Source organism: Tachyglossus aculeatus, chromosome 2 (genome assembly GCF_015852505.1).
Source record: "Tachyglossus aculeatus isolate mTacAcu1 chromosome 2, mTacAcu1.pri, whole genome shotgun sequence".
Taxonomy (NCBI): domain Eukaryota; kingdom Metazoa; phylum Chordata; class Mammalia; order Monotremata; family Tachyglossidae; genus Tachyglossus; species Tachyglossus aculeatus.
The window spans coordinates 164,533,184-164,556,704 of NC_052067.1; the positions used below are offsets into that span (position 1 = coordinate 164,533,184).

At 44.3% G+C, this 23,521-nt stretch overlaps 1 protein-coding gene across 4 annotated transcripts in view; it reads left to right on the forward strand.

The window, feature by feature from the left end:
* The window catches only part of INTS13 (integrator complex subunit 13), a 96,965-nt gene that overhangs the window by 11,977 nt on the left and 61,467 nt on the right, over positions 1–23,521 (forward strand). For all 4 annotated transcript variants that reach the window (XM_038741878.1, XM_038741873.1, XM_038741884.1 and 1 more), the window contains exons 4-6: positions 4,323–4,397; positions 9,124–9,326; positions 13,317–13,397. In XM_038741878.1, coding sequence (XP_038597806.1) covers positions 4,323–4,397; positions 9,124–9,326; positions 13,317–13,397 — 359 coding nt within the window. The remainder of the gene's footprint in view (positions 1–4,322; positions 4,398–9,123; positions 9,327–13,316; positions 13,398–23,521) is intronic.

The window sequence follows — 23,521 nt, forward strand, 5'->3', positions numbered from 1 at the left end:
GTTTATGTTTATGTTTCTTTATGTTGCCAACTTGTACTTCCCAAGCGCTCAGTACAGTGCTCTGCACACAGTAAGCTCTCAGTAAATACGGTTGAATGAATGAATGAGTGCGAGTACTTTCGTGTTGGGTGTTTTTCCTTGGCGCCGAAAAGTTTATAGAAACTTTTCTATTTAGATTGAATGCACAGAACATTCCTATGAAGGGTGAACAAGGGGGCCGTGCTGAATTTTCAATTTTTTTTTAAACGGTATTTGTTAAGCGCTCCCTGTGTGCCGGGCGCTGTACTAAGCCCCCTTTTAGACTGTGAGCCCACTGTTGGGTAGGGACTGTCTCTATCTGTTGCCAATTTGTACTTCCCAAGCGCTTAGTACAGTGCTCTGCACACAGTAAGCGCTCAATAAATACGATTGATGATGATGATAAGCGCTGGGGTCGATATAAGACAATCGGGTTGGACACAGTCTGTGTCCCACACGGGGCTCACAGTCTTCATCCCCATGAGGGAACAGAGGTCCAGAAAAGTGAATAATAATAATAATGTAGGTATTTGTTAAGCGCTTATTATGTGCAAAGCACTGTTCTAAGCACTGGGGGGAATACGAGGAGATGAGGTTGTCCCACGTGGGGCTCACAGTTTTCATCCCCATTTGACAGATGAGGGAACTGAGGCCCAGAGAAGTGAAGTGACTTGCCCAAGGTCACACAGCAGACCCGTGGCGGAGCCTGGGTTAGAAGTTAGAATAATAATAATAATAATAATAATGACATTTATTAAGCGCTTACAATGTGCAAAGCACTGTTCTAAGCGCTGGGGAGGTTACAAGGAGATCAGGTTGTCCCATGGGGGGCCTCACAGTCTTAATCCCCATTTTATAGATGAGGGAACCGAGGCCCAGAGAAGTGAAGTGACTTGCCCAAAGTCACACAGCTGGCAATTGGCGGAGCCGGAGTTTGAACCCATGACCTCTGACTCCAAAGCCCGCGCTCTTTCCACTGAGCCCAGGTCCTTCTGATTCCCAGGCTCCCGCTCCATCCATGAACAATAATAATGCTGATATAATAATAATGATAATCAATGCTAATGATATTATAGAGAAGCAGCGTGGCTCAGTGGAAAGAGGCCGGGCATTGGAGTCGGAGGTCACGGGTTCAAATCCCGGCTCCGCTCATGGTCAGACTTGTGACTCTGGGCAAGTCACTAGAGAAGCAGCGTGGCTCAATGGAAGGGGCCCAGGCTTTGGCGTCGGAGGTCATGGGTTCAAATCCCGGCTCCGCCACTTGTCAGCTGGGTGACTTTGGGCAAGTCACTTCTCTGGGCCTCAGTTCCCTCATCTGGAAAATGGGGATGAAGACTGTGAGCCCCCCGTGGGACAACCGGATCACCTTGTAACCTCACCATTCATTCATTCATTCATTCATATTTACTGAGCGCTTACTGTGTGCAGAGCACAGTACCCAACCATGGGCTCACAATCTAGAAGGGGGAGACAGACAACAAAACAAAACATGCAAACAGGTGTCAAAATTGTCAGAACAAATAGAATTATAGCCTGAGCGCTTACTGTGTGCAGAGCACTGTACTAAGCGCTTGGGAAGTACAAGTCTCCCACACTACTGTTAACTTGCAAATATTTGTGCTTACCTGTTAACATCCTTTCTAACGTGAAGCAAATTTGTATCCTGGAAATATCAGTGCTTACCTGTTCACATCCTGTCTAACGTGCAGCTAATTTGTTACTTGCAAATCTAATGTGCAACAAATTTGTTACTTGGAAACATTTGTTCTTACCTGCTAATATCCTTTCTAACGCGCAACAAAATCTGTTACTTGCAAATATTTGTGTGTACTTGTTAACGTCCTAACGGGGAACAAATCCGTTCCTTGTAAATATCCTGCTTTCCCGCTGACATTCTTTCTAACATCCAGCGTAAGCGCTTAACAAATACCAGAATTATTCTATAAATCCGACATCCCAACAGCGGCTAGGTGGTAGTCCGCTGAAAGTACTGTAGACGGTCGGGATTCATTCATTGTCGTATTTATTGAGCGCTTACTGTGTGCAGAGCACTGTACTAAGCGCTTGGGAAGTACAAGTTGGCAACATATAGAGGCGGTCCCTACCCAACGGCGGGCTCACATTCATTCATTCAATCATATTTATTGAGCGCTCACTGTGTGCAGAGCACTGTACTAAGCGCTCGGGAAGTCCAAGTTGGCAACATGTAGAGACGGTCCCGGCCCAACAGCGGGCTCACAGTCTAGAAGGGGGAGACACACAACAAAACAAAACACGTGGACAGGTGTAATAACAGTAGTAGTTTTAAGTGCTTACTATGAATCAAGCACTGTTCTAAGCGCTGGGGTAGATACAAGATAATTAGGTTGGACACAGTCCCTGTTCCACGTAGGGTGAGCCCGCTGTTGGGTAGGGACCGTCTCTAGATGTTGCCAACTTGTACTTCCCAAGCCCTTTGTCCAGTGCTCTGCACACAGTAAGCGCTCAATAAATACGATTGAATGAATGAATGAATGAACGTAGGGCTCCCAGTCTTCACCCCCATTTTACAGACGAGGGAACTGAGGGACAGAGAAATGAAGCGACTTGCCCAAGGTCACGCAACAGACAAGTGGCAGAGCCGGGATTAGAACACCAGTTCATTCATTCAATCGTATTTATTGAGCGCTTACTGTGTTCGTTCATTCATTCATTCAGTCGTATTTATTGAGCGCTTACTGTGTTCATTCATTCATTCAATCGTATTTATTGAGCGCTTACTGTGTTCATTCATTCATTCAGTCGTATTCATTGAGCGCTTACTGTGCAGAGCACTGGACTAAGTGCTTGGGAAGGACAAGTTGGCAACATATAGAGACAGTCCCTATTCATTCATTCATTCAATTGTATTTATTGAGCGCTTACTGTGTTCATTCATTCATTCAATCGTATTCATTGAGCACTTACTGTGTGCAGAGCAGTGGACTAAGCGCTTGGGAATTCCAAGTTGGCAACATATAGAGATGGTCCCTATTCATTCATTCAGTCGTATTTATTGAGCACTTAATGTGTTCATTCATTCATTCAATCGTATTTATTGAGCACTTACTGTGTGCAGAGCACTGGACCAAGCGCTTGGGAATTCCAAGTTGGCAACATATAGAGACGGTCCCTATTCATTCATTCATTCAATCGTATTTATTGAGCGCTTACTGTGTTCATTCATTTATTCATTCATTCATTCAGTCGTATTTATTGAGCGCTTACTGTGTGCAGAGCACTGTACTAAGCGCTTGGGAAGGACAAGTTGACAACATATAGAGACGGTCCCTACCCAACAGTGGGCTCAGGTTCTTTTGACTCCCAATCCCGGGCTCTAGATTCCTCCCCCTTTCCCTCCGCATCCCGGCCCCCCAAAAATTAATGGTCAGTAGAGACCAACCTTCTTTCTAACTCTGATTCCGGGACCCCTCCGCAGAACTCTTTACACTCCTTTCCTTATAATCCTCTTTCTTTCCCCGCTCCTTTTACTGAAGAACAGATGCCCGGGAAGTCGGCGTATTTAATAATAATAATAATAATAATAATAATAATAATAATGGCATTTATTAAGCGCTTACTATGTGCAAAGCACTGTTCTAAGCGCTGGGGAGGTTACAGGGTGAAATATATATTGGGAATAATAATAATGATGGCATTTGTTAAGCGCTTACTATGTGCAAAGCGCTGTTCTAAGCGCTGGGGGGGGATACAATGTGATCAGGTTGTCCCACGTGGGGCTCACAGTCTTCATCCCCATTTTTACAGATGAGGGAACTGAGGCTCAGAGAAGTGAAGTGACTTGTCCAAGGTCACACAGCAGACTTGTGGCGGAGCCGGGATTCGAACCCGTGACCTCTGACTCCAAAGCCCAGGCTCTTTCCACTGAGCCACGCTCGTTAGCTCCCTGTGATGGAAGCAACTTGGAGTAGAACCGCTCTCAGCATTCATTCATTCATTCAATCGTATTTATTGAGCGCTTCCTGTGTGCAGAGCACTGTACTAAGCGCTTGGGAAGTACAAGTTGGCAGCATCTAGAGACGGTCCCTACCCAACAGCGGGCTCACAGCGTAGAAGGGGGAGACAGACAACAAAACAGAACATATAAACCAAATAAAATAAATTGAATAAATGTGTACAAGTAAAATAATTCTCTGGGCGGACGAGGCGTACCCCTTTTCGCGTGGGAAAGGGGGTGCTCTGCACACAGTAAGCGCTCAATAAATACGATTGAATGAACGAATACTAGTGCGTTGTATAACGAGCCCCGTTTTGTAACCTTCCAGGTGAATTTCATCGTAAGTGACTCTGGGCCTCACGTTTTAAATTCCTGGACACAAGAAGACCAGAATTTGCAAGAGGTAAGTTTCCTCCGTGAAGTGCACGAATTCCTTCCATTCAGTCGTATGCATTCATTCATTCAATCGTATTTATTGAGCGCTTACTGTGTGCAGGGCACTGGACTGAGTGCTTGGGAAGTACAAGTTGGCAACATATAGAGCCGTTCCCTACCCAACAGTGGGCTCACAGTCTAGAAGGGGGAGACAGACAACGAAACAGAACAGATTAACATTCATTCATTCATTCAGTTGTATTTATTGAGCGCTTACTGTGTGCAGAGCACTGTACTAAGCGCTTGGGAAGTCCAGGTTGGCAACCTATAGAGACGGTCCCTACCCAACAACGGGCTCACAGTCTAGAAGGGGGAAACAGACAAGAAAACAAAACATATTAACATTCATTCATTCATTCTATTGTATTTATTGAGCGCTTACTGTGTGCAGAGCACTGTACTAAGCGCTTGGGAAGTCCAAGTTGGCAACATAGACGGTCCCTACCCAACAGCGGGCTCACAGTCTAGGAGGGGGAGATGTACAACAAAACAGAACATATTAACAAAATAAAATAGAATAGTAAATATGTACAAGTAAAATAGAGTAATAAATCTGTGCATTCATTCATTCATTCAATCAATCAATCAATCAATCAATCGTATTTGAGCGCTTACTGTGTGTAGAGCACAGTACTAAGCGCTTGGGAAGTACAAGTCAGTAACATATAGAGACCCTACCCAACAGCGGGCTCACAGTCTAGAAGGGGGAGACAGACAACAAAGCCAAACATATTAACATTCATTTGTTCATTCATTCAGTCGTATTTATTGAGCGCTTACTGTGTGCAGAGCACTGGACTAAGCGCTTGGGAAGTCCAAGTTGACAACATCTGGAGACGGTCCCTATCGTCATCATCATCATCAGTCGTATTTATTGAGCGCTTACTGTGTGCAGAGCACTGGACTAAGCGCTTGGGAAGTACAAGTTGGTCCCTACCCAGCAGTGGGCTCACAGTCTAGAAGGGGGAGACAGAGAACAAAACTAAACATTAACAAAATAAAATAGAATAGTAAATATTTACAAGTAAAATGAAAAGAGTAATAAATCTGTACATTCATTCGTTCATTCAGATGTATTTATTGAGCGCTTACTGTGTGCAGAGCGCTGGACTAAGCGCTTGGGAAGTCCAAGTTGGCAACATCTGGAGACGGTCCCTACCCAACAGCGGGCTCACAGGCTAGAAGGGGGAGACAGACAACAGAACAAAACAGATTAACAAAAGAAAATAAATAGAATAGTAAATATGTGTGTGCAGAGCACTGTACTAAGCGCTTGGGAAGTTCGAATCGGCAACAGAGAGGTGGTCCCTACCCAACAGCGGGCTCTGCTTCCTGGGAATGTTGAGGCTGGGAGGGAAGACTTCTTCCCACCTGGGTTTCATGAGAACTCTGTTCTTGCCTAATTCAGGGAAGATTTATTGAGCGCTTCCTGTGGGCAAAGCACTGTATTAAGCGCTTGATATTCATGAAGTCATTCAATGGTATTTATTGAGCGTGTCCCGTGGGCAAAGCACTGTATTAAGCGCTTGGTATTCATGAAGTCATTCAATTGTATTTATTGAGCGCTTCCCATGGGCAAAGCACTGTATTAAGCGCTTGATATTCGTGAAGTCATTCAGTTGTATTTATTGAGTGCTTCCCATGAGCAAAGCCCTGTATTAAGTGCTTGGTATTCATGAAGTCATTCAATTGTATTTATTGAGCGTTTCCCGTGGGCAAAGCCCTGTACTAAGCGCTTGATATTCGTGAAGTCATTCAGTTGTATTTATTGAGCGCTTCCCGTGGGCAAAGCCCTGTATTAAGCGCTTGATATTCATGAAGTCATTCAGTTGTATTTATTGAGCGCTTCCCGTGGGCAAAGCCCTGTATTAAGCACTTGGTATTCATGAAGTCATTCAATTGTATTTATTGAGCGCTTCCCGTGGGCAAAGCACTGTATTAAGCGCTTGATATTCATGAAGTCAATTCAGTTGTATTTATTGAGCGCTTCCCGTGGGCAAAGCCCTGTATTAAGCGCTTGATATTCATGAAGTCATTCAGTTGTATTTATTGAGCGCTTCCCGTGGGCAAAGCACTGTATTAAGCGCTTGATATTCGTGAAGTCATTCAGTTGTATTTATTGAGTGCTTCCCGTTTGCAAAGCCCTGTACTAAGCGCTTGGTATTCATGAAGTCACTCAATTGTATTTATTGAGCGCGTCCCGTGGGCAAAGCACTGTATTAAGCGCTTGATATTCGTGAAGTCATTCAGTTGTATTTATTGAGCGCTTCCCGTGGGCAAAGCACTGTATTAAGCGCTTGATATTCGTGAAGTCATTCAGTTGTATTTATTGAGCGCTTCCCGTGGGCAAAGCACTGTATTAAGCGCTTGATATTCGTGAAGTCATTCAGTTGTATTTATTGAGTGCTTCCCGTGGGCAAAGCCCTGTACTAAGCGCTTGGTATTCATGAAGTCATTCAATTGTATTTATTGAGCGCGTCCCGTGGGCAAAGCACTGTATTAAGCGCTTGATATTCGTGAAGTCATTCAGTTGTATTTATTGAGCGCTTCCCGTGGGCAAAGCACTGTATTAAGCGCTTGGTATTCATGAAGTCATTCAATTGTAGTTATAGAGGGCTTCCCATGAGCAAAGCACTGTATTAAGCGCTTGATATTCATGAAGTCATTCCAAAGCACTATATTAAGCACTTGGTATTCATGAAGTCATTCAATTGTATTTATTGAGCGCTTCCCGTGGGCAAAGCACTGTATTAAGCGCTTGATATTCATGAAGTCATTCACTTGTAGTTATTGAGCGCTTACTGTGTGCAGAGCACTGTACTGAGCGCTTGGGAAGTCCAAGTTGGCAACATACGGGGACGGTCCCTACCCAGTGGCGGGCTCACAGTCTAGAATTAAAGCTAGATGCACATCATGTTCATTCATTCATTCAATCGTATTTATCGAGCGCTTACTGTGTGCCGAGCACTGTACTAAGCGCTTGGGAAGTCCAAGTTGGGAACATATAGAGACGGTCCCTACCCAACATTTATTCATTCATTCATTCAGTCGTATTTATTGAGCGCTTACCGTGTGCAGAGCACTGGACTAAGCGCTTGGGAAGTCCAAGTTGGGAGCATTTAGAGACGGTCCCTACCCAACATTTATTCATTCATTCATTGTCGTACTTATTGAGCGCTTACTGTGTGCAGAGCACTGGACTAAGCACTTGGGAAGGACAAGTTGGGAACATATAGAGACGGTCCCTACCCAACATTCATTCATTCATTCATTCAATCGTATTTATTGAGCGCTTACTGTGTGCAGAGCGCTGGACTAAGCACTTGGGAAGTCCAAGTTGGGAACATTTAGAGACAGTCCCTACCCAACATTCATTCATTCATTCGTTCAGTCGTATTTATTGAGCGCTTACCGTGTGCAGAGCACTGGGCTAAGCACTTGGGAAGGACGAGTTGGGAACATATAGAGACGGTCCCTACCCAACATTCATTCATTCATTCAATCGTATTTATTGAGCGCTTACTGTGTGCAGAGCGCTGGACTAAGCGCTTGGGAAGTCCAAGTTGGGAACATTTAGAGACAGTCCCTACCCAACATTCATTCATTCATTCGTTCAGTCGTATTTATTGAGCGCTTACCGTGTGCAGAGCACTGGACTAAGCGCTTGGGAAGGACGAGTTGGGAACATATAGAGATGGTCCCTACCCAACATTCATTCATTCATTCAATCGTATTTATTGAGCGCTTACTGTGTGCAGAGCGCTGGACTAAGCGCTTGGGAAGTCCAAGTTGGGAACATTTAGAGACAGTCCCTACCCAACACTTATTCATTCATTCATTCAGTCGTATTTATTGAGCGCTTACCATGTGCAGAGCACTGGACTAAGCGCTTGGGAAGGACGAGTTGGGAACATATAGAGACGGTCCCTACCCAACATTCATTCATTCATTCAATCGTGTTTATTGAGCGCTTACTGTGTGCAGAGCGCTGGACTAAGTGCTTGGGAAGTCCAAGTTGGGAACATTTAGAGACAGTCCCTACCCAACATTCATTCATTCATTCGTTCAGTCGTATTTATTGAGCGCTTACTGTGTGCAGAGCACTGGGCTAAGCACTTGGGAAGGACGAGTTGGGAACAGAGACGGTCCCCACCCAACATTCATTCATTCATTCATTCAATCGTATTTATTGTGCGCATACTGTGTGCAGAGCGCTGGACTAAGCGCTTGGGAAGTCCAAGTTGGGAACATTTAGAGACAGTCCCTACCCAACATTCATTCATTCATTCATTCAGTCGTATTTATTGAGCGCTTACTGTGTGCAGAGCACTGTACTAAGCGCTTGGGAAGGACGAGTTGGGAACATATAGAGACGGTCCCCACCCAACATTCATTCATTCATTCATTCAGTTGTATTTATTGAGCGCTTACTGTGTGCAGAGCACTGGACTAAGCGCTTGGGAAGTCCAAGTTGGCAACGTATAGAGATGGCCTCTACCCAACATTCATTCATTCATTCATTCAGTCGTATTTATTGAGCGCTTCCTGTGTGCAGAGGAAGGAGGGGAAGGCCTAACAAATGCCACAATTCTTGGAGGATTTTGGCGAGAGACTTACGGTTTTTTGGAACTCCCCTCCGTCCCCCCGTGTCCCCGCGTCCTCCCGCCCCCGTCCCCGCGTGTCGGGGTCCCCAGCTGATGGCGTCGCTGGCGGCCGTGGGGCCCCCGAACCCGCGCGCCGACCCCGAGTGCTGCAGCATCCTGCACGGTCTGGTGGCCGCCGTGGAGAGCCTGTGCAAGATCACCGAGTACCAGCACGGGGCCCGCAGCCTGCTCATGGAGAACGCCGACCGCGTCGGGAACCGCGGCCGCATCATCTGCATCACCAACGCCAAGAGGTAGGCCCATCCATCCATCCATCCATCCATCCATCCATCAGTCGTATTTATGGAGCGCTTGCTGTGGGCAGGGCACTGGACCGAGCGCTTGGGAAGTACAAAAGTTGGCAACATGGAGAGACGGTCCCTATTCATTCAATCGCTCACAGTCTTCATTCATTCATTCATTCAATCATATTTTTTGAGCGCTGACTGTGTGCAGAGCACTGGACTAAGCGCTTGGGAAGTCCAGGTTGGCAACATCTAGAGACGGTCCCTACCCAACAGCGGGCTCACGGTCTAGAAGGGGGAGACAGATGACAAAACATGTTAACGAAATAAATAGAATAGTACATACGTACAAATAAAATAGAGTGATAAATCTGTGCATTCATTCATTCAATCATATTTATTGAGCGCTGACTGTGTGCAGAGCACTGGACTAAGCGCTTGGGAAGTCCAAGTTGGCAACATCTAGAGACGGTCCCTACCCAACAGCGGGCTCACGGTCTAGAAGGGGGAGACAGACGACAAAACATATTAACGAAATAAATAGAATAGTACATACGTACAAGTAAAATAGAGTGATAAATCTGTACATTCATTCATTCAATCATATTTATTGAGCGCTGACTGTGTGCAGAGCACTGTACCAAGCGCTTGGGAAGTCCAAGTTGGCAACATAGAGAGACGGTCCCTACCCAACTGCGGGCTCACAGGCTAGAAGGGGGAGACGGACAATAAAACAAAATGTATTAACGACATTTTACACATGAGGTAACTGAGGCCCAGAGAATCAATCAATCAATCGTATTTATTGAGCGCTTCCTGTGTGCAGAGCACTGGACTAAGCGCTTGGGAAGGACAAGTTGGCAGCATCTAGAGACGGTCCCTACCCGACAGCGGGCTCACAGTCTAGAAGCCAATGCGGGGGAAGACTTGAAGGCGGCCAGCGAAGTGGTTTTCCCCTCGTGCAAAGGGAGAAGGGTGGTCAGGAACACTTCGAAATGGCATTTTGGGAGACTTTTTAAGAACTTACTAGGTGCTAAGCACAGGGGGGCATAGGAGATAATCAGATTGGATGGAGTACTTCCCAATCAATCAATCAATCGTATTTATTGAGCGCTTACTGCGCGCAGAGCACTGGACTAAGCGCTTGGGAAGTACAAGTTTGCAACATCTAGAGACGGTCCCTATTCATTCATTCAGTCATATTCATTGAGCGCTTACTGTGTGCAGAGCGCTGGACTAAGTGCTTGGGAAGGACAAGTTGGCAACATATAGAGACAGTCCCTATTCATTCATTCATTCAATCGTATTTATGGAGCGCTTACTGTGTGCAGAGTAGCGGACTAAGCGCTTGGGAAGTACAAGTTGGCAACATATAGAGGCGGTCCCTATTCATTCATTCGTATTTATTGAGCACTTACTGTGTGCAGAGCACCGGACTAAGCGCTCGGGAAGTACAAGTTGACAACATATAGAGACGGTCCCTATTCATTCATTCAGTCATATTGAGTGCTTAAATGCACGCAGAGCACTGGACTAAGTGCTTGGGAAATGCAAGTTGGCAACATCTAGAGACAGTCCCTATTCATTCATTCACTCAATCGTATTTATTGAGCGCTTACTGTGTGCAGAGCACTGGGGTAAGCGCTTGGGAAGTACAAGTTGGCAACACCCAGAGACGGTCCCTATTCATTCAATCGTATTTATTGAGCGCTGACTGTGTGCAGAGCACTGGACTAAGCGCTTGGGAAGTACAAGTCGGCAACATCTAGAGACGGTCCCTATTCATTCAATCGTATTTATTGAGCACTTGCTGTGTGCAGAGCACTGGACTAAGCGCTTGGGAAGTACAATTTGGCAACATCTAGAGACGGTCCCTATTCATTCATTCAATCGTATTTATTGAGCACTTTCTGTGTGCAGAGCACTGGACTAAGCGCTTGGGAAGTCCAAGTTGGCAACATCTAGAGATGGTCCCTATTCATTCATTCATTCAATCATATTTATTGAGCACTTCCTGTGTGCAGAGCACTGGACTAAGCGCTTGGAAAGGACAAATTGGCAACATCTAGAGACAATCCCCATTCATTAATTCATTCAATCATATTTATTGAGCACTTACTGTGTGCAGAGCACTGCACTAAGCGCTTGGGAAGTACAGGTTGGCAACATCTAGAGACGGTCCCTATTCATTCATTCAATCATATTTATTGAGCGCTTGCTGTGTGCAGAGCACTGTAGTAAGCCCTTGGAAAGTTCAGGTTGACAACAGGTAGAGACGGTCCCTACCCAACAACGGGCTCCCAGTCTAGATGAATTTATTCATCTAATTAGTGAGAATAACAAGGCCAGTAACAGTGATCCAGCATGGCTCAGTGGAAAGAGCCCGGGCTTTGGAGTCAGAGGTCATGGGTTCGAATTCCTACTCTGCCACATGTCTGCTGGGTGACCTTGGGCAAGTCACTTAACTTCTCCAAGCCTCAGTTACCTCATCTGTAAAATGGGGATCATCATCATCATCATCATCAATTGTATTTATTGAGCGCTTACTGTGTGCAGAGCACTGTACTAAGCGCTTGGGAAAGCAACTTGATCACCTTGTGTCCCCCCAGCACTTAGAACAGTGCTCTGCGCATAGTAAGCGCTTAATAAATGCCATCATTATTATTATTATTATTATTATTATTATTATTATTGGGAAGTACAAGTTGACAACATATATATGGGGATGAAGACTGTGAGCCCCATGTGGGACAATTTGATCACCATGTATCCCCCCCCCAGCGCTTAGAACAGTGCTCTGCACATAGTAAGCGCTTAACAAATGCCATCAAAAAAAAAACCCCAAAAAACCAAGCACCATCATTATTAATCCCTGTTTTACAGACGAGTTAACTGAGACTTGGAGAAGTGAAGTGACTTGCCCAAGATCTTCTAGACTGTGAGCCCGTTGTTGGGTAGGGACTGTCTCTATCTGTTGCCAACTTGTAATTATAATAATAATAATAATAATAATGGCATTTATTAAGCGCTTACTATGTGCAAAGCACTGTTCTAAGCGCTGGGGAGGTTACAAGGTGATCAGGTTGTCCCACTGGGGGCTCACAGTCTTCATCCCCATTTTACAGATGAGGTCACTGAGGCCCAGAGAAGTGAAGTGGCTTGCCCAAGGCCACACAGCTGACAATTGGCAGAGCTGGGATTTGAACCCATGACCTCTGACTCCAAAGCCCGGGCTCTTTCCGCTGAGCCACGCTGCTTCTCTAAAAAAGTAAGCGCTTACTATGTGCAAAGCACTGTTCTAAGCGCCGGGGAGGTTACAAGGTGATCAGGTTGTCCCATGTGGGGCTCACAGTCTTCGTCCCCATTTTCCAGATGAGGTCACTGAGGCCCAGAGAAGTGAAGTGACTTGCCCAGAGTCACCCAGCTGACAATTGGCAGAGCTGGGATTTGAACCCATGACCTCTGACTCCAAAGCCCGGGCTCTTTTCCACTGAGCCACGCTGCTTCCCAAGCGCTTAGTCCAGTGCTCTGCACACAGTAAGCGCTCAATAAAGCCCGCTGTCGGGTAGGGACCGTCTCTAGATGTGGCCAACTTGTACCTCCCAAGCGCTTAGTGCAGTGCTCTGCACACAGGAAGCGCTCAATAAATACGATTGAATGAATGAATGTGATTGAGTGAGTGAGTGAATGACCCTGCGGACAAGTGGCGGAGTCGGGATTCGAACCCAGGTCCTCCCCACTCGCAGGCGTGGGCTCCGCCCGCTAGGCCTCACGGCCCCTCATGTCTGCTAGGGACTTGGGCCGGGGAAGCAGGGAGGGGACGGGGGTGTTTTCTAGCCCGTGAGCCCGCTGTTGGGTAGGGACCGTCTCCATATGTTGCCAACTTGGACTCCCCCAGCGCTTAGTACAGTGCCCTGCACACAGGAAGCGCTCAATAAATACGACGGAATGAAGGAATAAATGGACGAATGGTCATTCTGTCTCCTTTTTGCCTCCCAGTGACAGTCACGTCCGAATGCTTGAAGACTGCGTCCAGGAAACCATCCACGAACACAACAAGTTGGCCGCCAATTCCGATCAGTAAGTAGGAGCGCCACAAAGCAAGCCTGGGGGGGACGCGTGTGTGTGTGTGTGTGTGTGTGTGTGTGTGTGTGTTTGTTTATTTATTGGCGTCTGTCTGTTGTTTGTGTTTGTTGATTTATTGTCGGCTGTCTGTTGCCTGTGCTCATTTATTGTCACCTGTCTGTTGTTTGTGTGTGTTTGTTTATTGTCGTCTGTCTGTTGTGTGTGTTTATTTATTGTCGTCTGTTTGTGTTTGTTGATTTATTGTCGTCTGTAGTTTGTGTTTATTGTAGTCTGTCTGTCTGTTTGTGTTTATTGTCTGTGGCTTGTGTTTATTGTCGTCTGTCAGTGTTTGTTCATTGTCGTCTGTCTGTGTTCATTCATTGTCGCCTGTCTGTTGTTTGTGTTTGTTCATTTATTGTCGTCTGTCTGTGTTTGTTTATTTATTGTCGTCTGTCTGTTGCTTGTGCTTGTTCATTGTTATCTGTCTGTTGCTTGCGCTTGTTTATTTATTGCCGTATGTCTGTTGTTTGTGTTTATTGTGGTCTGTCTGTTGTTTGTGGTTATTTATTGTCGTCTGTTGTTTGTGTTTATTGTGGTCTGTCTGTTGTTTGTGGTTATTTATTGTCGTCTGTTTGTGTTTATTCGTTGTGGTCTGTCTGTTGTTTGTGTTTGTTTATTTATTGTCATCTCTCTGTTGTTTGTGTTTATTTATTGTCCTCTCTCTGTTTGTGTTTGTTTATACACTGTCGTCTGTTGTTTGTGTTTGTTTATTCATTGTCATCTGTCTGTTTGTTTATTTAATTGTCGTCTGTTGTTTGTGTTTATGTACCGTCATCTGTCTGTTTCTGTTTGTTTATTGTCGTCTCTCTGTTTGTGTTTGTTTCTTTGTTGTTGTCTGTCTGTTGTTTGTGTTTGTTTATTCATTGTCATCTGTCTGTTGTTTGTGTTTATGGTCGTCTGTCCTTTGTGCTTGTTGATTTATTCCCATCTGTTGTTTGTGTTTATTGTAGGCTGTCGTTTGTGATTATTTATTGTCGTCTGGCTGTTGCTTGTGTTTGTTTATTGTCGTCTGTCTCTTGTTTGTGTTTGTTTATTCATTGTCATCTGCCTTGCTTGTGTTTGTTGTCTGTTGTTTGTGTTTATTGTCGGCTGTCTGTTGTTTGTGTTTACGGTAGTATGTGTGTTGTTTGTGTTTGTTTATTCATTGTCATCTGCCTTGCTTGTGTTTGTTTGTCTGTTGTTTGTGTTTATTGTCGGCTGTCTGTTCGTGTTTGTTTATGTATTGTCGTCTGTTCGTGTTTATTTGTCATCTGTTGTTCATGTTTATTTGTCATATGTCTGTTGTTTGTGTTTATTTATTGTCGTCTGTTGTTTGTACATATTTATTCTATTTATTTTATTTTGTTAATATGTTTGGTTTTGTTGTCTGTCTCCCCCTTCTAGACTGTGAGCCCACTGTTGGGTAGGGACTGTCTCTATATGTTGCCAACTTGTGCTTCCCAAGCGCTTAGTATAGTGCTCTGCACACAGGAAGCATTCAATAAATACAATTGATTAGGGACCGTCTCTAGATGTTGCCGACTTGTACTTCCCAAACGCTTAGTTCAGTGCTATGCACACAGGAAGCGCTCAATAAATACGATTGAATGAATGAATGAATGAATGAGAGCAGTCTCTTGTCTCTGTTGTCGAATTGTACTTCCCAAGCGCTTAGTCCAGTGCTCCGCACACAGAAAGCGCTCAATAAATACAATTGAATGAATGAATGAATGAATGAGAGCAGTCTCTATTCTCTATCTGTTGTCGAATTATACTTTCCAAGCACTTAGTCCAGTGCTCCGCACACAGTAAGCGCTCAATAAATACGAATGAATGAATGAATGAATGTGAGCAGTCTCTATTGCCTCTATCTGTTGTCGAATTGTACTTTCCAAGCGCTTAGTCCAGTGCTCCGCACACAGTAAGCGCTCAATAAATACGATTGAATGAATGAATGAATGAGAGCAGTCTTTATTGTCTCTATGTGTTGTTGAATTGTACCTTCCAAGCGCTTAGTCCATGTTCCGCTTAGTCCATGTTCCGCACACAGTAAGCGCTCAATAAATACTATTGAATGAATGAATGAATGAGAGCAGTCTCTATTGTCTCTATCTGTTGTCGAATTGTACTTTCCAAGCTCTTAGTCCAGTGCTCCGCACACAGTAAGCGCTCAATAAATACAATTGAATGAATGAGAGCAGTCTCTATCTGTTGTCGAATTGTACTTTCCAAGCGCTTACTCCATGTTCTGCACACAGTAAGCGCTCAATAAATACGATTGAATGAGTGAATGAATGTGAGCAGTCTCTATTGTCTCTATCTGTTGTCGAATTGTACTTTCCAAGCGCTTAGTCCAGTGCTCCGCACGCAGTAAGCGCTCAATAAATACGATTGAATGAATGAATGAATGAGAGCAGTCTCTATTGTCTCTGTTGTCGAATTGTACTTTCCAAGCGCTTAGTCCAGTGCTCCGCACACGGTAAGCGCTCAATAAATACGATTGAGTGAATGAATGAGAGCAGTCTCTATTGTCTCTATGTGTTGTCGGATTGTACTTTCCAAGCGCTTAGTCCAGTGCTCCACACACAGTAAGCGCTCAATAAATACGATTGAATGAATGAGAGCAGTCTCTATTGTCTCTGTTGTCGAATTGTACTTTCCAAGCTCTTAGTCCAGTGCTCCGCACACAGTAAGCACTCAGTAAATACGATTGAATGAGTGAATGAATGTGAGCAGTCTCTATTGTCTCTATCTGTTGTCGAATTCTACTTTCCAAGCGCTTAGTCCAGTGCTCCGCACGCAGTAAGCGCTCAATAAATACGATTGAATGAATGAATGAATGAGAGCAGTCTCTATTGTCTCTGTTGTCGAATTGTACTTTCCAAGCGCTTAGTCCAGTGCTCCGCACACGGTAAGCGCTCAATAAATACGATTGAGTGAATGAATGAGAGCAGTCTCTATTGTCTCTATGTGTTGTCGGGTTGTACTTTCCAAGCGCTTAGTCCAGTGCTCCACACACAGTAAGCGCTCAATAAATACGATTGAATGAGTGAATGAATGAGAGCAGTCTCTGTTGTCTCTGTTGTCGAATTGTACTTCCCAAGCGCTTAGTCCAGTGCTCCGCACACAGAAAGCGCTCAATAAATACAATTGAATGAATGAATGAATGAGAGCAGTCTCTATTCTCTATCTGTTGTCGAATTATACTTTCCAAGCACTTAGTCCAGTGCTCCGCACACAGTAAGCGCTCAATAAATACGAATGAATGAATGAATGAATGTGAGCAGTCTCTATTGTCTCTATCTGTTGTCGAATTGTACTTTCCAAGCGCTTAGTCCAGTGCTCCGCACACAGTAAGCGCTCAATAAATACGATTGAATGAATGAATGAATGAGAGCAGTCTTTATTGTCTCTATGTGTTGTTGAATTGTACCTTCCAAGCGCTTAGTCCATGTTCCGCTTAGTCCATGTTCCGCACACAGTAAGCGCTCAATAAATACTATTGAATGAATGAATGAATGAGAGCAGTCTCTATTGTCTCTATCTGTTGTCGAATTGTACTTTCCAAGCTCTTAGTCCAGTGCTCCGCACACAGTAAGCGCTCAATAAATACGATTGAATGAGTGAATGAATGAGAGCAGTCTCTGTTGTCTCTGTTGTCGAATTGTACTTTCCAAGCGCTTAGTCCAGTGCTCCGCACACAGTAAGCGCTCAATAAATACGATTGAATGAATGAATGAATGAGAGCAGTCTCTATTGTCTCTGTCTGTTGTCGAATTGTACTTTCCAAGCTCTTAGTCCAGTGCTCCGCACACAGTAAGCACTCAATAAATACGATTGAATGATGAATGAATGAGAGCAGTCTTTATTGTCTCTATCTGTTGTCGAATTGTACTTTCCAAGCGCTTAGTCCAGTGCTCTGCACACAGTAAGCGCTCAATAAATACGATTGAATGAATGAATGAATGAGAGCAGTCTCTATTGTCTCTGTTGTCGAATTGTACTTCCCAAGCGCTTAGTCCAGTGCTCCGCACACGGTAAGCGCTCAATAAATACGATTGAATGAATGAATGAATGAGAGCAGTCTCTATTGTCTCTATCTGTTGTCGAATTGTACTTTCCAAGCGCTTAGTCCAGTGCTCCGCACACAGTAAGCGCTCAATAAATACGATTGAATGAATGAATGAATGAGAGCAGTCTCTATTGTCTCTGTCTGTTGTCGAATTGTACTTCCCAAGCGCTTAGTCCAGTGCTCCGCACACGGTAAGCGCTCAATAAATATGATTGAATGAATGAATGAATGAGAGCAGTCTCTATTGTCTCTATCTGTTGTCGAATTGTACTTTCCAAGCGCTTAGTCCAGTGCTCCGCACACAGTAAGCGCTCAGTAAATGCGATTGAATGAATGAATGAATGAGAGCAGTCTCTATTGTCTCTGTCTGTTGTCGAATTGTACTTTCCAAGCTTAGTCCAGTGCTCCGCACACAGTAAGCACTCAATAAATACGATTGAATGATGAATGAATGAGAGCAGTCTTTATTGTCTCTATGTGTTGTTGAATTGTACCTTCCAAGCGCTTAGTCCATGTTCCGCTTAGTCCATGTTCCGCACACAGTAAGCGCTCAATAAATACTATTGAATGAATGAATGAATGAGAGCAGTCTCTATTGTCTCTATCTGTTGTCGAATTGTACTTTCCAAGCTCTTAGTCCAGTGCTCCGCACACAGTAAGCGCTCAATAAATACGATTGAATGAGTGAATGAATGAGAGCAGTCTCTGTTGTCTCTGTTGTCGAATTGTACTTTCCAAGCGCTTAGTCCAGTGCTCCGCACACAGTAAGCGCTCAATAAATACGATTGAATGAATGAATGAATGAGAGCAGTCTCTATTGTCTCTGTCTGTTGTCGAATTGTACTTTCCAAGCTCTTAGTCCAGTGCTCCGCACACAGTAAGCACTCAATAAATACGATTGAATGATGAATGAATGAGAGCAGTCTTTATTGTCTCTATCTGTTGTCGAATTGTACTTTCCAAGCGCTTAGTCCAGTGCTCTGCACACAGTAAGCGCTCAATAAATACGATTGAATGAATGAATGAATGAGAGCAGTCTCTATTGTCTCTGTTGTCGAATTGTACTTCCCAAGCGCTTAGTCCAGTGCTCCGCACACGGTAAGCGCTCAATAAATACGATTGAATGAATGAATGAATGAGAGCAGTCTCTATTGTCTCTATCTGTTGTCGAATTGTACTTTCCAAGCGCTTAGTCCAGTGCTCCGCACACAGTAAGCGCTCAATAAATACGATTGAATGAATGAATGAATGAGAGCAGTCTCTATTGTCTCTGTCTGTTGTCGAATTGTACTTCCCAAGCGCTTAGTCCAGTGCTCCGCACACGGTAAGCGCTCAATAAATACGATTGAATGAATGAATGAATGAGAGCAGTCTCTATTGTCTCTATCTGTTGTCGAATTGTACTTTCCAAGCGCTTAGTCCAGTGCTCCGCACACAGTAAGCGCTCAGTAAATGCGATTGAATGAATGAATGAATGAGAGCAGTCTCTATTGTCTCTGTCTGTTGTCGAATTGTACTTTCCAAGCTTAGTCCAGTGCTCCGCACACAGTAAGCACTCAATAAATACGATTGAATGATGAATGAATGAGAGCAGTCTTTATTGTCTCTGTGTGTTGTCGAATTGTACTTTCCAAGCGCTTAGTCCAGTGCTCCGCACACAGTAAGCGCTCAATAAATACGATTGAATGAATGAGAGCAGTCTCTATTGTCTCTGTCTGTTGTCGAATTGTACTTTCCAAGCGCTTAGTCCATGTTCCGCACACAGTAAGCGCTCAATAAATACGATTGAATGAATGAATGAATGAGAGCAGTCTCTATTGTCTCTGTCTGTTGTCGAGTTGTACTTTCCAAGCGCTTAGTCCAGTGCTCCGCACACGGTAAGCGCTCAATAAATACGATTGAGTGAATGAATGAGAGCAGTCTCTATTGTCTCTATGTGTTGTCGGATTGTACTTTCCAAGCGCTTAGTCCAGTGCTCCGCACACAGTAAGCGCTCAATAAATACGATCGAATGAATGAACGAATGAATCAGCATCCCAGGCCCGGCCTCTATCAGATTTTTTTCCGCACTGACCACGTCTACTGATCTGTTTCCTGATCAAGGGCGGCAGGGCGAATCAATCAATCAATCAATCGTGTTTATTGAGCGCTTACTGTGTGCAGAGCACTGGACTAAGCGCTTGGGAAGTCCAAGTTGGCAACATCTAGAGACGGTCCCTACCCAACAGTGGGCTCACAGTCTAAAAGGGGGAGACAGAGAACAAAATCAATCAATCGTATTTATTGAGCGCTTACTGTGTGCAGGGCACTGGACTAAGCGCTTGGGAAGTCCAAGTTGGCAACATCTAGAGACGGTCCCTACCTGACAGTGGGCTCACAGTCTAGAAGGGAGAGACAGAGAACAAAACCAAACATATTAACAAAATAAAATAAATAGAATAGATATGTACAAGTTAAATAGAGTAATAAATATGTACAAACATACATACATATAAACAGGAATCCCACTAGACAGTCAGGTTGGCTCTGTAACAGACTGTGAGCCCACTGTTGGGTAGGGACTGTCTCTATATGTTGCCAGCTTGGACTTCCCAAGCGCTTAGTACAGTGCTCTGCACACAGTAAGCGCTCAATAAATACGATTGATTGATTGATTAATAGGCAAGATGAGCCCTATCAGTTCCCTAAAATTCACTACATTTGTAGTGTACATCTGTACCCGCATTTGTACACACACATTTGTAGTGTACATCTGTACACGCTCCAGAGAAGCAGCGTGGCTCAGTGGAAAGAGCCCGGGCTTTGGAGTCAGAGGTCCTGGGTTCAAATCCCGGCTCCGCCAAGTGTCAGCTGTGTGACGTTGGGCAAGTCACTTCACTCCTCTGTGCCTCAGTTGCCTCATCTGGAAAATGGGGGTGAAGACTGTGAGCCCCCCGTGGGACAACCTGATCACCTGGTAACCTCCCCAGCGCTTAGAACAGCGCTTTGCACATAGTAAGGGCTTAATAAATGCCATTATTATTATTATTATTATTATTATTATTATTGCATCTCCCTTTTTTGAGATATGATGAGGAAAATGCTGGCCCAGGAGCAAGGAGATTTTATTTTCCTCTCCACTATGAAATTTTGTGGCATCAATGAGAGACTTCCCTTTACCGGTTTCCATTTCCTTAGATACAAATGGTGATAATTACGATACTCCCATTCACTCCTCATCCCCGCGGGTGGTATTTATTGAGCGCTTAATGTGCGCCGAGCGCCGCCGACTGCCGGTTTGGCCGCGTCTCTTGCCGCTGACGGGGGACCTGATAGCGAAAACTGTCAAGAGGCCAGCAGCCCTGCCAACTCCCTGGCCCTTGTCCTTTTTTAGAGGAAAAATCCTCCATTAAATGACGGGAGCCTGTCATCATCATCAATCATATTTATTGAGCGCTTACTATGTGCAGAGCACTGGACTAAGCGCTTGGGAAGTACAAATTGGCAACATATAGAGACAGTCCCTACCCAACAGCGGGCTCACAGTCTAAAAGGGGGAGACAGAGAACAAAACCAAACATACTAACAAAATAAAATAAATAGAATAGATATGGACAAGTAAAATAAATAAATAAATAATAATAATGATAATAATAATGGCATTTGTTAAGCGCTTACTATGTGCAAAGCACTGTTCTAAGCGCTTGGGGGATACAAAGTGACCAGGTTGTCCCACGTCAGGCTCACAGTCTTAATCCCCATTTTCCAGATGAGGGAACTGAGGCTCAGAGAAGTTAAGTGACTTGCCCAAGGTCACACAGCAGACGTGGCGGAGCCAGGATTCGAACCCATGACCTCTGACTCCAAAGCCCGGGCTCTTTCCACTGAGCCACGCTGCTTCTCTAATAAAATAAATAAAATAAATAAATAGAGTGGTAAATATGTACAAATGGGTGTGTTGTCCACCCGACCCAATGAGACGTGAAAAGTGAGATCCTTCCGCAGGGGAGCCGTCATCCTCTCTTTTTTTGGTGGTGTTTTCTTCTTCTTCTGCGTAACGCGTTTGTTCCGCTTCCGGAGAAACTTTGCGGTGGACTTTTTAGAAACGATCCTTCTCGGCGCGTTTCCCGTTTTCCCCCGACACTAAAAATGTCTCAATTGTGTCTTCAACACAGTCTTATAGATGTCTCTTCAATAGCTGATGCAGAAAGAAATATTTGATACCACCAGCATCTGAATCTTCCTTGCCCCATAGCAGGGCATTAGGAGAATTTCATTGTTTGGAGAAAGTGTTGCAGACAGATCACCTCTACCTAGTCAGTGACTAACAAATATCCTATGAATCGTACATACCAGTGTAAAAAAACAAACAAGCAAACAAACACTCCAGGGCTTCTGCGTAACACATTCGTTCTGCTTCCGGAGAAACTTTGCGGTGGACTTTTGAGAAACGATCCTTCTCGGCGCGTTTCCCGTTTTCACCCGACACTAAAAAAAGGTCTCAATTGTATCTTCAACACGGTCTTATAGATGTCTCTTCAATATCTGATGCAGAAAGAAATATTTGATACCACCAGCATCTGAATCTTCCTTGCCCCATAGCAGGGCATTAGGAGAATTTCATTGTTTGGAGAAAGTGTTGCAGACAGATCACCTCTACCTAGTCAGTGACTAACAAATATCCTATGAATCGTACATACCAGTGTAAAAAAACAAACAAGCAAACAAACACTCCAGGGCTTCTGCGTAACACATTCGTTCTGCTTCCGGAGAAACTTTGCGGTGGACTTTTGAGAAACGATCCTTCTCGGCGCGTTTCCCGTTTTCACCCGACACTAAAAAAAGGTCTCAATTGTATCTTCAACACGGTCTTATAGATGTCTCTTCAATAGCTGATGCAGAAAGAAATATTTGCTACCACCTGCATTTGAATCTTCCTTGTCCCATAGCAGGGCGTTAGGAGAATTTCATTGTTTGGAGAAAGGGTTGTAGACAGATCACCTCTACCTTGTCAGTGAGTAACAAATATCCGATGAATCGTACATACCACTGTAAAAAAACAAACAAGCAAACAAACACTCCAGGGCTTCTGCGTAACGCATTCGTTCTGCTTCCGGAGAAACTTTGCGGTGGACATTTGAGAAACGATCCTTCTCGGCCCGTTTCCCAGTTTCACCCGACACTAAAAATAAGTCCCAATTGTGTCTTCAACACGGTCTTATAGATGTCTCTTCAATATCTGATGCAGAAAGATATATTTGATACCACCAGCATCTGAATCTTCCTTGTCCCATAGCAGGGAATTGGAGAATTTCATTGTTTGGAGAAAGGGTTGTAGACAGATCACCTCTACCTTGTCAGTGAGTAACAAATATCCGATGAATTGTACATACCACTGTAAAAAAACAAACAAGCAAACAAACACTCCAGGGCTTCTGCGTAACACATTCGTTCTGCTTCCGGAGAAACTTTGCGGTGGACTTTTTAGAAACGATCCTTCTCGGCGCATTTCCCATTTTCCCCCGACACTAAAAATCAGTCTCAGTTGTGTCTGCAACACGGTCGTATAGATGTCTCTTCAATAGCTGATGCAGAAAGAAATATTTGATACCACCAGCATCTGAATCTTCCTTGTCCCATAGCAGGGCATTAGGAGAATTTCATTGTTTGGAGAAAGTCTTGCAGACAGATAACCTCTACTTAGTCAGTGAGTAACAAATATCCAATGAATCGTACATACCTGTGTAAAAAAACAAACAAGCCAAGAAACACTCCAGGGCTTCTGCGTGATGCATTCGTTCTGCTTCCGGAGAAACTTTGCGGTGGATTTTTTAGAAACGATCCTTCTCAGCGCGTTTCCCATTTTCCCCCGACACTAAAAATAAGTCTCAGTTGTGTCTTCAACACGGTCTTATAGATGTCTCTTCAGTATCTGATGCAGAAAGATATATATGATACCACCAGCATCTGAATCTTCCTTGTCCCATAGCAGGGCGTTAGGAGAATTTCATTGTTTGGAGAAAGGGTTGTAGACAGATCACCTCTACCT